Source organism: Branchiostoma lanceolatum, chromosome 5 (genome assembly GCF_035083965.1).
Source record: "Branchiostoma lanceolatum isolate klBraLanc5 chromosome 5, klBraLanc5.hap2, whole genome shotgun sequence".
Classification (NCBI taxonomy): Eukaryota; Metazoa; Chordata; class Leptocardii; order Amphioxiformes; family Branchiostomatidae; genus Branchiostoma; species Branchiostoma lanceolatum.
Window position 1 is genome coordinate 25,165,016 of NC_089726.1, and position 12,770 is coordinate 25,177,785.

Genomic DNA, 12,770 nt, shown 5'->3' on the forward strand with positions numbered 1-12,770 from the left:
AAAATAGAAATTACCTACTTCTGAGGACAACCGAATGGCAACTAAAGAAGGCACAAAGCCTTAAAACGGATATTCAATAGCTGGTATGATTCTATAAATATTATACTTATAGGTATGATAATTGTATAAAAATGAATAAATGAATTAAAACTTTATCAACGTGTCTTGCGAAATTATGCGCCCATCCAATGCGGGCTTATAAGAAACCATATTAGATTACATTCATTGCATACACAAAAGATCAGAAGAACAGGAATTAACATAATCGACTAAAAGCAGAATATACACAAGGTTGGGTAAATAAATAAACATACTACATACAAAAAGTGGATGAGCATAAGTATCAAATCCGAACTTTAGTTGGATAATAAGTGCAAATAAGCAGGAATTTCACATGCAGAAGCATATCGATACAGGCCCTAGCTTTACGAAAACAGTTCTGCTCATCTTCCAGTAAGTTTGAACACTCTAAATGCTAGGTTAGTCTGTTACTGAGATAAGAGGAATAAAGCTTATACACGGTACTCATTAAACTTATTCCACGACAGTTTAGGGGGACATTAGGGTCTTTCTTTTACGATTTTGGGATTGGTTTTATTATTGATTTGTCCCCAACTGAGGGAATGAGGCCACTTTCAAAGCCCCCAATCCTTTCCTGTCTCGGCTGCCTCCACAGCTTCAATAGCTTCACTGAGTGTGAACATGGGTCACTCAAAAACACTCATAGTCAGACAGTTAGGGAAAAACAAGGCGCTCAACATGCCAAAATCTAGGACTGAATGGTTGAGAAAGTAATTCTTACGTCCTACCATTATGCCTTTTTTATGATTCAGTTGCTTACTAGGTCTGCTACTAGCACAACTTACGGCTGCTCTGTTTGTTCGAATAATGTACATACCTTGTTGTTCAACCGTTCCTTAGTTTAGATTAACCTCTGCAAATAATTCAGGGGGCGCAAGCCATTCTCTGTGCATTGAAATTTATGGTTTAGACAGATTTAAAAAAAATGGAATTCTTACCTCTGGATATTTAAGCATTAGTATATTGGTCATATTAAATCCGATGGAATCCTTGTGTTTCGGTCCAGTCTCTTTTCCCTTTTCTGTGTCTGCAGCCTCCTTTCCAAATGACCACCAGTTTGCTGCAGTCCAAGTTACATTCTCTCCTTGGAATACTTCCAAGTGGATGTTTAACAGAAGAATTAACATCAGTAGCGAAAAACATGTACCTGACACAAACTTTAGTTTGAAAATCCTAAATAAACAGCTTTGTTTATGTGAAGACATTTTGATCCTGTTCAGCCTACAAAATAATATCAACTGAACTTAGTTGAATGGAAAATGGGAGGAAATAATTAAATTAAGACTCCACTCCACATTCAAGGGTAAGCTAATCTTCATATATATATGTACAAGTGTTACTGTGGTCTTGTAACGGACCTATTAGAGGTCTAGAGGAACTTTGCTAGGGGAGGTCGGGTTTTTGCCGGGTACATATCGGAAATGTAAATTCCCGTGCATGTCGGAGATGTATCGGTTTGTCGTCAGCCTCACATGGGCACGTCCAATGACAAGCAAGGTTGCTGATAAGATGCCTATAGCATTGTGAACATTAATAAAGAGTTCTAAAAAAAGAATAAAAAGGAACATACAGACGATTCGAGCGTAGCGAGCGATAGGTAGGAAATGGTCTTTGAAACATCATTTCCTAAAGCCCCCGTCACAAATAAGAAATTCAGCTCGGCCGACGTGTTGGCGAGCTTCATATATTTTCGGCCAAAGTACGACCGACGTCTTGTCGAATACGCGGGCTTCGGGCGATTTTTAGAAATAAAAGTTAATCCAAATATTGGCCTTTTACCAGGTTAGTAGACACTGACTTCGTCAATGTCCAAGAGATGGTACAATCTCATGGGGGATTTTTAGTTTTTAGTGGTCGACGGACGTCGCCCGAGATTTTCACTGGAAAATACGGTCGACGCTCGGACGATTTTGAAATTCGGCGAGCTTCGGGCGATCTACAAATTCGGCCGACGCTCGCATGAATTGTGACGCCGGCTTAAGGGTTTTCACGAAGCAGAGTTCTATATTGAATTGATTTATCATCTGTGGGACATTCACCTTTGAATCGACTCATTTTTGCGACGAATCTGGCCGTATTGGGTCTTAACGGACCCCATTTTGCTTTGACCCCTGAGTATATTTCTGGTGGATCTTTTTGTAGTTATTGCACTTGTAAGTTACCACTTACAGGCCGACCCAAGGAGGAGCCGGGACGAGGATTCAACGGAACTCTTGTGTATATTTGTAAGGCATCTGGCCCTCGGTACATGTGCTATTTCACCTCTGACCCCCGGGTCATACCATTCGGATCCGGGGTATATTTATGGACTCTACACACTTATACTGTTTCAATAATCCGTGGAGAATATTTCGACAAGTATCAGTGTTGATGATTAATGCTCATTATCAAAATTTATGCAGAAAATGAGAACACGCATTTTCCTTTGAAAATTTACAATACTCGCCTCATTTCGACAGTTCCAGTGCTCTGTCATTTTACAGCAATAATATCGCTCCAAAATGTATTTTGATAGCATAACAATGTTATAGATTTATGAAAAATAGAATTTATGTGAAAAGTCAAGAATATTTGATCTAATTAGTCATAATCTGCTATATAATCACACACATAATTATACCCTGGTCAATTTTCATCAAAAAAATATTTTCTATCGGCAATGTATGTGATTTCTGTTAATATATTGTTCAATTAATCTGTTATGGAGATGCTGCAAGGGTAAACAATTAATACCCATTTGTCTCATTATCATGATTTATTCAAAATTATCAAAAATCACATTTTACAACAAATATTACCTTTATTCTGAAAATGTCGATATCATACTTTACTAAGCAACAATAAAGTGCTGCTATAATGGCAATAATAACAATTTTCTGTCATTTGACAGGAATTTTTTTTCAAATTATGTAATAAACTATGCAAAATCATCTCGGGTCCGTTTTGACTTCAGCGGACAACATGCACACTTTATAGTATATTACTTCCGCAAAAATCGGCCTATCTCGGTACAAATTGTAAGACATATGCATAAACAAACTCATGGAAGGATCCGACGAAAAATGTTGATATGGCCCACATTAAAACACGCCTGGGGTCCCCGTACGGTCGTATGTGGTTTAATCTTAAGTACATGGTGGTCATAATAACTTATTCAAAAGAAAAATATTCGACATTTTGTGTTGTCGGAATTTGCAGGATTTTCGGGGCGCACACACAAAAAAAATCATCGTACAAAACGCATATCGTCTCAATAGTAGCTGCACTAAGAGCTCCATGGAGCCGATAAGTGTAGCCCTTCGGCAGATTTTTTCTACCTCCATGGAGCTGGCTGGCTCTACGCACTTTCAATGCATAAGCATGTTTAACGTCACCGCTAAGAAAAATGTAAAAATGTCTATTTGGAAGGGCCACTCTACCGCCCACGATTCTTACAAGCTGCTCTAACATAATCCCAATAGTACCCACGCACTTCTAATACAAAACCATGGTCACCCTTAGGAAAAATGTAAAAATCCCTATTTGGAAGTGCCGCTCTACCGCCCACGATTCATACAAGCTGCTCTGACGTATTCCCGATAGCTCCACGCACTTTCAATGCAAAATTATGGTTAACGTCATCCCTAGGAAAAATGTAAAAAAAAAATGTTGTCGAAACACATGAGAAGCTGCCGAAACCAGAGTGCTACCATCATCTGTAAAGATGGAAGGATACCTACTACATCGGCCTATTCCTGGCAGAGGGAACAGGGTGCGGAGAACACATATCCACAGATAGCCTGGACAGCAGTCTCCACGGAACGGCTTAGACTGCTATGCACTGCCACTTTCTGTCAGTTTTGCTTCTCCGTAGACCGAGCTTATTGATCCAAGCCCGTAAAATCGTCCCGTGCGCGGAATTCTCACTGGGCGAGCGGGTATCACTACCAGTGCCACAGAGATACCGCGGAGCTCCCGATGCTATGGTTTCCAGGCTAGTCCACCCCGGTTTCTCTGCGGCGCCGGGAGTAATGCCCGTCCACCCAGACAGCTTAGCCCGCCCCGAGGGTACTTAGCTCCCTCCCATGGTGGCAAAACTACGGTGGCTGTGAAATGTCATGATCAGCTAAGACGGGTCAATTTAGTAGACTGGGCCTGGTAAAACACACCCAAGCCGACCCGTAGAGACTGGGACCCGGGCTAGTCCACACACTAAGTCGGGCTCATCTGGGATACGTGTACCAACTAAAAGATTTGAAAAAAAAGTGACACGGGCGTTGATTGGCTGTTCTTTTCAGAGCATATACTATGAGAATTGCAATTGGCTGACCACGTGAAATACCACGTGCTCGTCAAGTCTTTTGTTGTAATTATTCAATGTTTTATTTGAGATGCACGCTTGTACAACAATAAACTTCCGTGTCTACGGGTTAACAGTACGTAGAAATGCGCGTTATTTACTTGTTCGACTCTGAAGTCTCCGATGTGAAACCACAACAGACTACACAAGTTTGTTTTATTTTAACACAGACTATTGCAATTAATTTGCCCCCTCCCCGGCACATTTCAAAGCTATCCACTATGCACCAAAACAACCGGTCATCAATGTGTATCATCATCAAGTGTATAGTTTGTAGCAATAATATAATTGCGGTCTTGCCCTTGAGCAGTTCAAATAAAGCCAAATACATGTATATCCAGCATGGATTGCAAACCACACTCACAAGTTTTTTTCACAAGAGGCCATTATTATTATAAAGGTTATATTTATGGCCTCCGTCGGTCATTTTTGACCATGATCGCCTTTTTGTCAGCTGGGAAGTAAGCCCTCTCAATTTCTGCAATATCTTGTGTAATCATTGCAACTAATGTGCTGTTAGATCACCTAAGCATTGGGCATCATATCTACTTAATATAGAAGTATATTTATCTGTTTAGATCTTGCAAAATTACAAATTCTCTCTTGGTTTTCCCTACCCCCTGCATTTGGGGTGGGGGCTACATAAGTTAGATTGCTGTAATTCTCAGGTGATGCGCGACGCTGATTGTTTCGTGTTTTGTCTTTGTTTCGACAATTTGAGGCTCCTTTCTATCATGCATACACAATACACCGATCCTGTCGAATACCATATCGAACGAATAGAAGATCCATAGAACTCCCTGTTCTATTTAGAGCACCTCCGTCAAAAACAGCGTTGGCGGGGCAGAAATGGCACGTGTAAAGCAGGGTACGTATATCTGGGACAGGTTTTCCGCTGTATTGGTTGAATGCATGCTCAGAACCAAAACGAATTTAAAAAGAAAATAGATCGGGCACTCAAGGAGAGGAAGCTTGTTCCACATGCTGACTACTACAAAGTACGCTAGCGTTTCGTATCTTCAGTTACTGGTGTGTGAAACTGGTTAAGGCTGCACCAAGTAATCTTTATGGATGACGTCCACGTGCGCATTGATTTTGGTCTGTTCCCAGAAAAAAACCCAAGAAATTCTGCTTCCTGTAACTATGACCAAAGAGTTACGACAGTGCCGCAAATCGTAAGACTCAAAACTCGTCACGAGAAATGCATAATTCTACAGAGCATGTGGGTTCGGTCGCTAAATATGTGAGCATAAAAGTGAAAAAAGGCGGCAACGTTGTTGTTGATTGGTACGCTCTCGATAACGGTCAGGGAGAGCTGACGTTCGCGCAACTGTACGAGAGACTTGTAGCGGCGAGTGAGTTTCGGGCGTATAACTTTAAGCACGTCTTATCAAGATCAGCTACAGTGCATTTCTTCTGCAATGACGAGAAGATTGGGAGAGGCATTGAAGTTTACTCCGGCCTGCAGGTGGGGCAGGCAACCAAGTAGTTCGGGTGTTTCATCCGCATGGAGGTCGACAAGACAGCTGCCACAACTGAAGCTCCTAGGCCCAAGTCTGTTTTTTTGTGGTATGAAAAGTTCCGTTCTTTTGTCTGTTTTGGATCAAGTACAATGTACGAAAAAAAAATAAAAATCTGGGAAGGGGGAGTGTTAGATGAATGCATTCATGTATTCTGCATGGATAATGATCATTTATTCGTTTCTGGTTATTCATACTTGTTGGGGAAATATGTGTTTTTTTTTAATTTCTATTATTTTTGGTCCATATTTGGCTCTTGAATTATTGCTATTATTCATTAGTATTTGTTAGGTAGAAATGTAGTAATGCATGCTAAGAGTTAATCAGCAACTAACTTTGCCTTTTTGATATACTATGTTTCTGCAGGCCTGCAAAATCAATGGGATATGGAAAGAAACAGGACAGGACAACAACTGCTGTTCAACTTCAACTTATTTATTCAAATTATTGCTGTTTTCATGATGAATAAACGAATTGTTAGTTGTTGCACTGTGTTCTCTCATTCAATTTGTGTCCTAAGATGTGTCGTCGACTATTAAATTTCAAATCTAGGCATCTTGTTTTTTTCGGCCCTTATTTTTTTTTTTTGTCTTGCTCTCGCATTAGATTTAGGGTCTCCAAAGGACGTCATCCATAAAAATTACTTGGTGCAGCCTAACTTGAAAGTGAACAGGGAAGTTAAAGGATGCATTTTAATTCTTAGTTACTAAATACCATGCAGCTGTTATGCATGCAGTCAATACAGTGGGAACCCTGTCACAGATATATGAACCTTGTTTTACACTTGCATCGGCTGCTTGTCAGAAACTGGGCGCTGATGCCAACCGACAAGGGAAAGCTATGCGGCGCCTACCGCTTTAACATTGACCGAAAACATTACGCTCTCACCTCCACTACATCTACCCCCTCCTTAAACAACTCTACCCGGTGGATACAGCCTTCAACAAAGAAAACATAGCATTCATTTGGCCCGCTCTAAAAGGGTTTCAGTGCCACAAAAGCTAAACCGAAGTCAGTGGCATTATTTTCAACTTAGCCGCGGCGGCCATGTTTGCTCCGTCAAACCCTGTTTTTGACGGAGGTGTTCGAAATCGAACAGGAGGCGTGGCTTTGGGATCGGTCTATTATACCACTCTAGACTGAATTTTAGGAACAAAAGTACGCAACACATTCTACTAGTATTCTGTGTATTTTCAACTCCTTCTTTTTACAGAAAAAATATACAAAAATAGACAATTAATCCTCATCCGACCGTATGGGGTCCGTTTGGACCCAGGCGTGTTTGAATGTGTGCCATATCAACATTTTTCGTCGGAGAATAAAACCTTCTAGGAGATTGTTCATGTACATGTCTTACAACTTCTCAAAAAATTTTAACTAGATTAGCTGATTTTTGCGGAAGTTATACTCTGAAGTGTGCGTGTTGTCCGCTGATTTCGCATTGTTTATTACGTAATTTGAAAGAAATTCCTCATAACATCTAAACGGTATAATATGTCCTCACCATATTTGCAGGGAGTGATTTTCATGTCAAGTTTGATAATTTCTGTAAATTTAGTGACGTTATGACGTAATATGACGTAATTATGACGTCATCGATGTGATTTTAGTCCCGTAATATCGAAAGGTATTAAACAAAATAGAGTGTATTATTGATTTTAAGGTATGCAAAGGCATACGACGTCAATGGCGATTACGTTGACGTCAAAATGACGTCATAGAATGAAGTCATGTGTTGTTAGCGATCCCTTGGATCCGCCATCTTGGATCGGCCATTTTGAAATACATTTTTTTTTCCATTTATGACTCCACAACACAAAAGAAAGTGACTTGAAACATTAATATGAATGTTATTGGTTAAGAAAATACCAGGTAGTGACAAATTTGAAGGCAAAAAAGCTTGTTTATACCTAACATATAAAATACTCATCTTGTCCGCCATCTTGGATTTTGAGCGATTACGTCATCGAATTAGCATCGAATTATGAATAATAAATCATGAAAGTTACATCTTATTACATATGATGTTATACATGTTGGAAAATTAGTGTGGTTGAGCAACAAAACCTGAGAAATATCATTGTTCTTATAAAAATAGTGACTTTTGTATGAAATGCCTGTCAGAAACCCGTTGCCATGGCAACAGGAAAAATCATAAACTTGAACTATTATCATAGAGTTGTTGTAAACTAAATTTTAGGTAAGGTCACCAAGTTTAGTAGTCCTAGGATACGTCGTTTGGCAGTTATACGATGCCAAAGTTGGCGCGGGTACTTTTAGTCCTCCCAGTCTAGATAGGGTTAAAGGAAAATGCGGGTTCTCCTCATTTTCTGCATAAATTATGATAATTGGCATTACTCATCAACACCAAAACTTGTCAAAATATTCTCCATAGATTATTGAAACAGGATATGCACAATAACTACAATAAGATCCACCAGAAATATTACTAGGGGGCAAAGCAAAATGGGGTCCGTTTGGACCCCATACGGCCAGATTCGTCGCAAAAATGTGTTGGTCGGATGAGGGTTAACATGGACACCACGACAGACATTCCAATACACATCTTACAGCATTATGCACGCCTGTATCTTACAGATGACTTATGTTTACTTTTCACTGAGAATAATTCAAATCATGTCAAATGATCCTTTAACATGCGCCTTTAGTTGGTTTACGGGGTTTGTATCTGAAATATTGATTGGAACGACAGGATGTCAGAAGACGCAAGATAAAGATCTAGATTTATATCAAGGGTGAAATCTCCGAAAGCCGCCATGGTTACGGGCAGACTAGCTTTCGTGTACTCCAAGCTATCAGCTCTATCTGCGCCTATCCTCGAAGCACTGTAGAATTGTCATACTCGCGGTCAGCTGCATTATTATTCAAGCTTGCAATAGAACCTTTGATACAAAAATATTTGACGGATAGCTGGAAAAATATGCTAGTGCCTGCTTGGTCGGGCGCTCAGACCTTATCCAAATACATGAAATATCAAACGTCGAATATATCCAGAATCTACCCACGCATTAGGGTTTCACTTGGGGTTATTCGCATTTTGGTCGGTTCTGTTCTACTAGTATTTCGCAGTTCGGCTGTTACCAAGAAGGTTTTGAATATAAAACCTCCTTACTGTTTCTTAGCCGTCCATAAACAATGGTGTGGACGCGGCACACGACGCCATGTTTAACAATCCTTTGTTATGACCAATTGAGCTGCCATGTTTTAACAAGGCTCGCATGTTTATGTATGATCTAGTTTGTTGCTACTGATTTTCTCCTGTAAAGTACCAAAACACAATAAAGTTTAACAGTCCATTTCTGCGTCTTCTGTTTCCTGTTCTAGAATAAAATAAATTAAAAGCAAGCTTAACATAAAATAAAAAATTGAACGCTTAGTAATGAATACACATTTCATATACATCTGATGGAAAATTTCATAAAACTCTTGTCCTTTCAATGGATAACAATTGAAATCATGCCAGATGAAACCTTGATTTGCCAAAGATTTCGGCCTTTCGCTTTAACTATAACTGAAAATGTGTGAATGTGTAACAGCCCTTGGAATTAATATCAAACAGCTAGTCACAGCATTTCTATCATTTCCGTGTACTAGTAATTCACACACCGTGGCTTATAGTGCATGAATTAAAGCTTATTATTATCTACCCGGCGTGGTCACACGCGAGTGTGCAAGACCCGGGATTCAACTCGCACGCGACTGTGCAGGAAATCGCAGGATTTTTCTGGTACGCACACGACGGGCCCGGAAAACTCTTCACACTTCCCGCCCACGCCAGTTTTAACGGACGTGCACAGACTCGGAAATAACCAGAAATCTGTTTTTTCATGCAGTGCGCCTTCCGCGCCACCAAATAAGAACAATGAACTCGCGCGGCGGTCCTGTGTATGCACGGCTGAATTTTGTTTACATTATTACATCCCATAAAGACTTTCGGGGGCCATTACCATAGCAACAGCCGGGCGACACATTTTTCACTGGCAGAGAGTATCGTGGGCGTGTCTCACAGCGGACCACAAGTTCCATGGTGTGAAAGTTTCTTCACGCCCGCCGCGTTCCGCCCCCGGGCCCTATAATGCGGACTGTAATGTGTAAACCTATGGAGGTTAAACCTCCTTGGTAAACCACAGGGTTCATTTTTATCAATGACAAAAGACAGTGAAGTTGTTGCTTTCACAGTCAGTTAAACAATTAAACTATAACAAACTGCATGTATCCCTAATGTTTGTTTATCAACGCACACGTACAGCATTAACAACAATTTTAGTTTAGATCTAAATGGAACCTTACTGTATAGAGGACTACCCTGTATAGCGGAGTACCTCGGCTGATTTCTACTATTTTCCCGACGAAAGGACAGAGCCTGGTAGAGGCTACTACTGTGGAGATATTGTACATCTGTGGTTTATATTCTAGCGCTTTAGTGTGAAATGCACATTCAACTCTAAGGGATTACTAATAGATGACGCCAACCATAAGTTTGACTTGTTTGCAGAGTAACGGGCAAATCCTCATTCACCAGGGGGTTAGCAACTGTAATTAGTTACAGGACTGTATTTCCGGCCCGGCGGGTAGCACAATCAGCGTCACACGGTGGTGGCATATTCCAGAAACACTATAAACTTGGGAAGTAACAGCCCTGAATACAATGCAACACAACACAAACCTTTCCTTTGCACATTCACGACAAGCATGTTCGTGAAGGAGGTCTATCCTCTTGTCCCTTTGATGTCAGGAACTTTAGTCTCCCGTCGACCAAACGTACGGTGACATAAATGCTCAATCTACCTTCCTTCTGCCAAGGCGCAACCAAAGAAATAAATATTTAGCGTTTGAACAAATGAATACATTTTCCTACATGTATTTGTTCTGGTCGCCAAGGTCTTACGAACACCATGAGCACCGCATTAAAATGGTGACACCAGCCACGGTAGTCCCTTTCTTGTCTTCTGTCGTCTCTAACGGGACTGCAGCAGGACTCTACGAGCACTGGCCTCCATGGAAGGTTCGTAGAGGAGCTCTAGGGAGTTCCTTCATAGGTTATGGATTATGGACTAACGAGACGTGAACCATTCATTGTGCGTGGAGCCGCCAAGTTATGTTTATCGTTCTGTAAAGTTCGGTAAAGCCCTCCATGGAAGAGTAATTTTTGTTTTAACGTGACGTGAACCATGGATTGCATTAATTGTGCGAGGAGCCGCCAAGTTATGTTTATCGTTCTGTAAAGCCCATCCATGGAGGAGTAATTTCTTTTTTTGTCAATATGACGTGAACCATGTATTGCATTCATTGTTCGCGGAGCTGCCAAGTTATGTTATGTAAAGCCCCTCCATGGAGGAGTAATTTCTATTTTTTCAAGGTTACGTGAACCATCTATGGAGCTAAAACAAAATTTATACAAATTTTCTTGAGGGTGACGAAAACCATCAGTCTGCATTCATTGTGCGTGGAGCCAGCTCTATGAAGCCCGTTATCATTAACCAGAACGTATATACATGCGGAGTATTTGTTTATTCTTGAGGGTGACGTTAACCATGAGTCTGCATTCATTGTGGGTAGAGCCAGCTCTACGGAGCTGGAAAAATGCCGAGGGGTTGTATCAATAGCTCCATGGAGGTAAAAGGGATACAAACATTCTTGAGGGTGACGTAAACCATGAGTCTGCATTCTACGGTGCAGGGAAAAGCCGAAGGGTTGTATCAATAGCTCCATGGAGCTAGCTCTATGGTGCTAAAAGGGATACAAACTTTCTTGAGGGTGACTTGAACCATGAGTCTGCATTCATGTGCGTAGAGCCAGCTCTACGGTGCTGGGAAAATGCCGAAGGGTTGTATCAATAGCTCCATGGAGTTAGCTCTATGGTGCTTAAAGGGATACAAACTTTCTTGAGGGTGAAGTGGACAAATGACACGGCACGAAATCTGGTATTTAAGCATACTTAAACGCAGCGTAAACGTGACGTTTATTCACTATTTCCGCAACTTAACGACCCCTGTACGTCTGCTTAAATTTTGCATATAAGGTGCCCTTTCCGGAAATACGTTTAGGTACGTTTCTGCACTTCTTCACGTGTATTTACGTGACTTTTCGACGCGTAAAGGCGTCGTTAAGGACAATTTTTAGGTACGTTCAAACACGGAAAGTGTAAGTTTCTTGAGACCTTTCCGTACCCTTTCGTCCATATTTATCATTCATTTCCGCCACGATTCTTCCTGCGTTTATGTGTCGTTCACACAACTTGAAAGGTTGCTTAAAGGTATACCTTTCCTCGGTATTTCCGTGACCTTTTTACGACCTTAACGTGCTACAAGCGTGGTATCTGCAAGGCGTAAAGGCGTCGTTATGGACAACCTTTCCGTACGTTCAGGTACGTTTCTGCACTTCTTCACGTGTATTTACGCGACTATTCGACGCGTAAAGGCGTCGTTAAGTACAATGTTTCCGTCCGTTCCAATACGGAAAGTGTTAGCTTATTGAGACCTTTCCGTACCCTTTCGTCCATCTTTATCACCCATTTCCGTCACGATTTTCCCTACGTTTATGTGCCGTTCACAAAGCTTGAAAGGTTACCTAAAGCTGTACATTTCCTCGGGCTTTCCGTGACCTTTTTAAGACCTGGCTTAACGTGCTACAAACGTTGTATCTGCAAGGCGTAAAGGCGTCGTTATGGACAATTTTCCGTACCTTTACGGAAGATCCAACACGGAAAGTGTAAGTTTCTTGAGACATTTCCGTAATCTTTCGTCCATCTTTATAATCATTTCCGTCACGATTTCCCTACGTTTATGTGCCGTTCACGCAGCCTAAAA

The 12,770-nt window shown here is 40.9% G+C and overlaps 1 protein-coding gene and 1 long non-coding RNA gene across 3 annotated transcripts in view; one reads left to right on the plus strand and one right to left on the minus strand.

Annotated features, from left to right (window-relative positions):
- Nucleotides 1-4,081, minus strand: part of LOC136435829 (carbohydrate sulfotransferase 15-like) — a 54,556-nt gene extending 50,475 nt beyond the window's left edge. Inside the window, exon 1 of one of the 2 annotated variants that reach the window (XM_066429543.1) lies at nucleotides 3,801-4,081. Coding sequence is in view for 1 of the 2 variants with exons in the window: in XM_066429542.1 (XP_066285639.1) it covers nucleotides 1,020-1,286 (267 nt within the window). In the remaining variant the exon portion in view is untranslated. Of the gene's footprint in view, nucleotides 1-1,019; nucleotides 1,449-3,800 lie in introns of those variants that run through there. The other variant, XM_066429542.1, reaches the window with a different exon arrangement.
- Nucleotides 4,082-4,538: 457 nt separating this feature from the next.
- On the plus strand, nucleotides 4,539-6,426 carry LOC136435831 (uncharacterized). Its single transcript, XR_010755955.1, has 2 exons — nucleotides 4,539-5,989; nucleotides 6,307-6,426. It is a non-coding gene; the product is annotated as an uncharacterized lncRNA (long non-coding RNA).
- The last annotated feature ends 6,344 nt before the right edge of the window (nucleotides 6,427-12,770 follow it).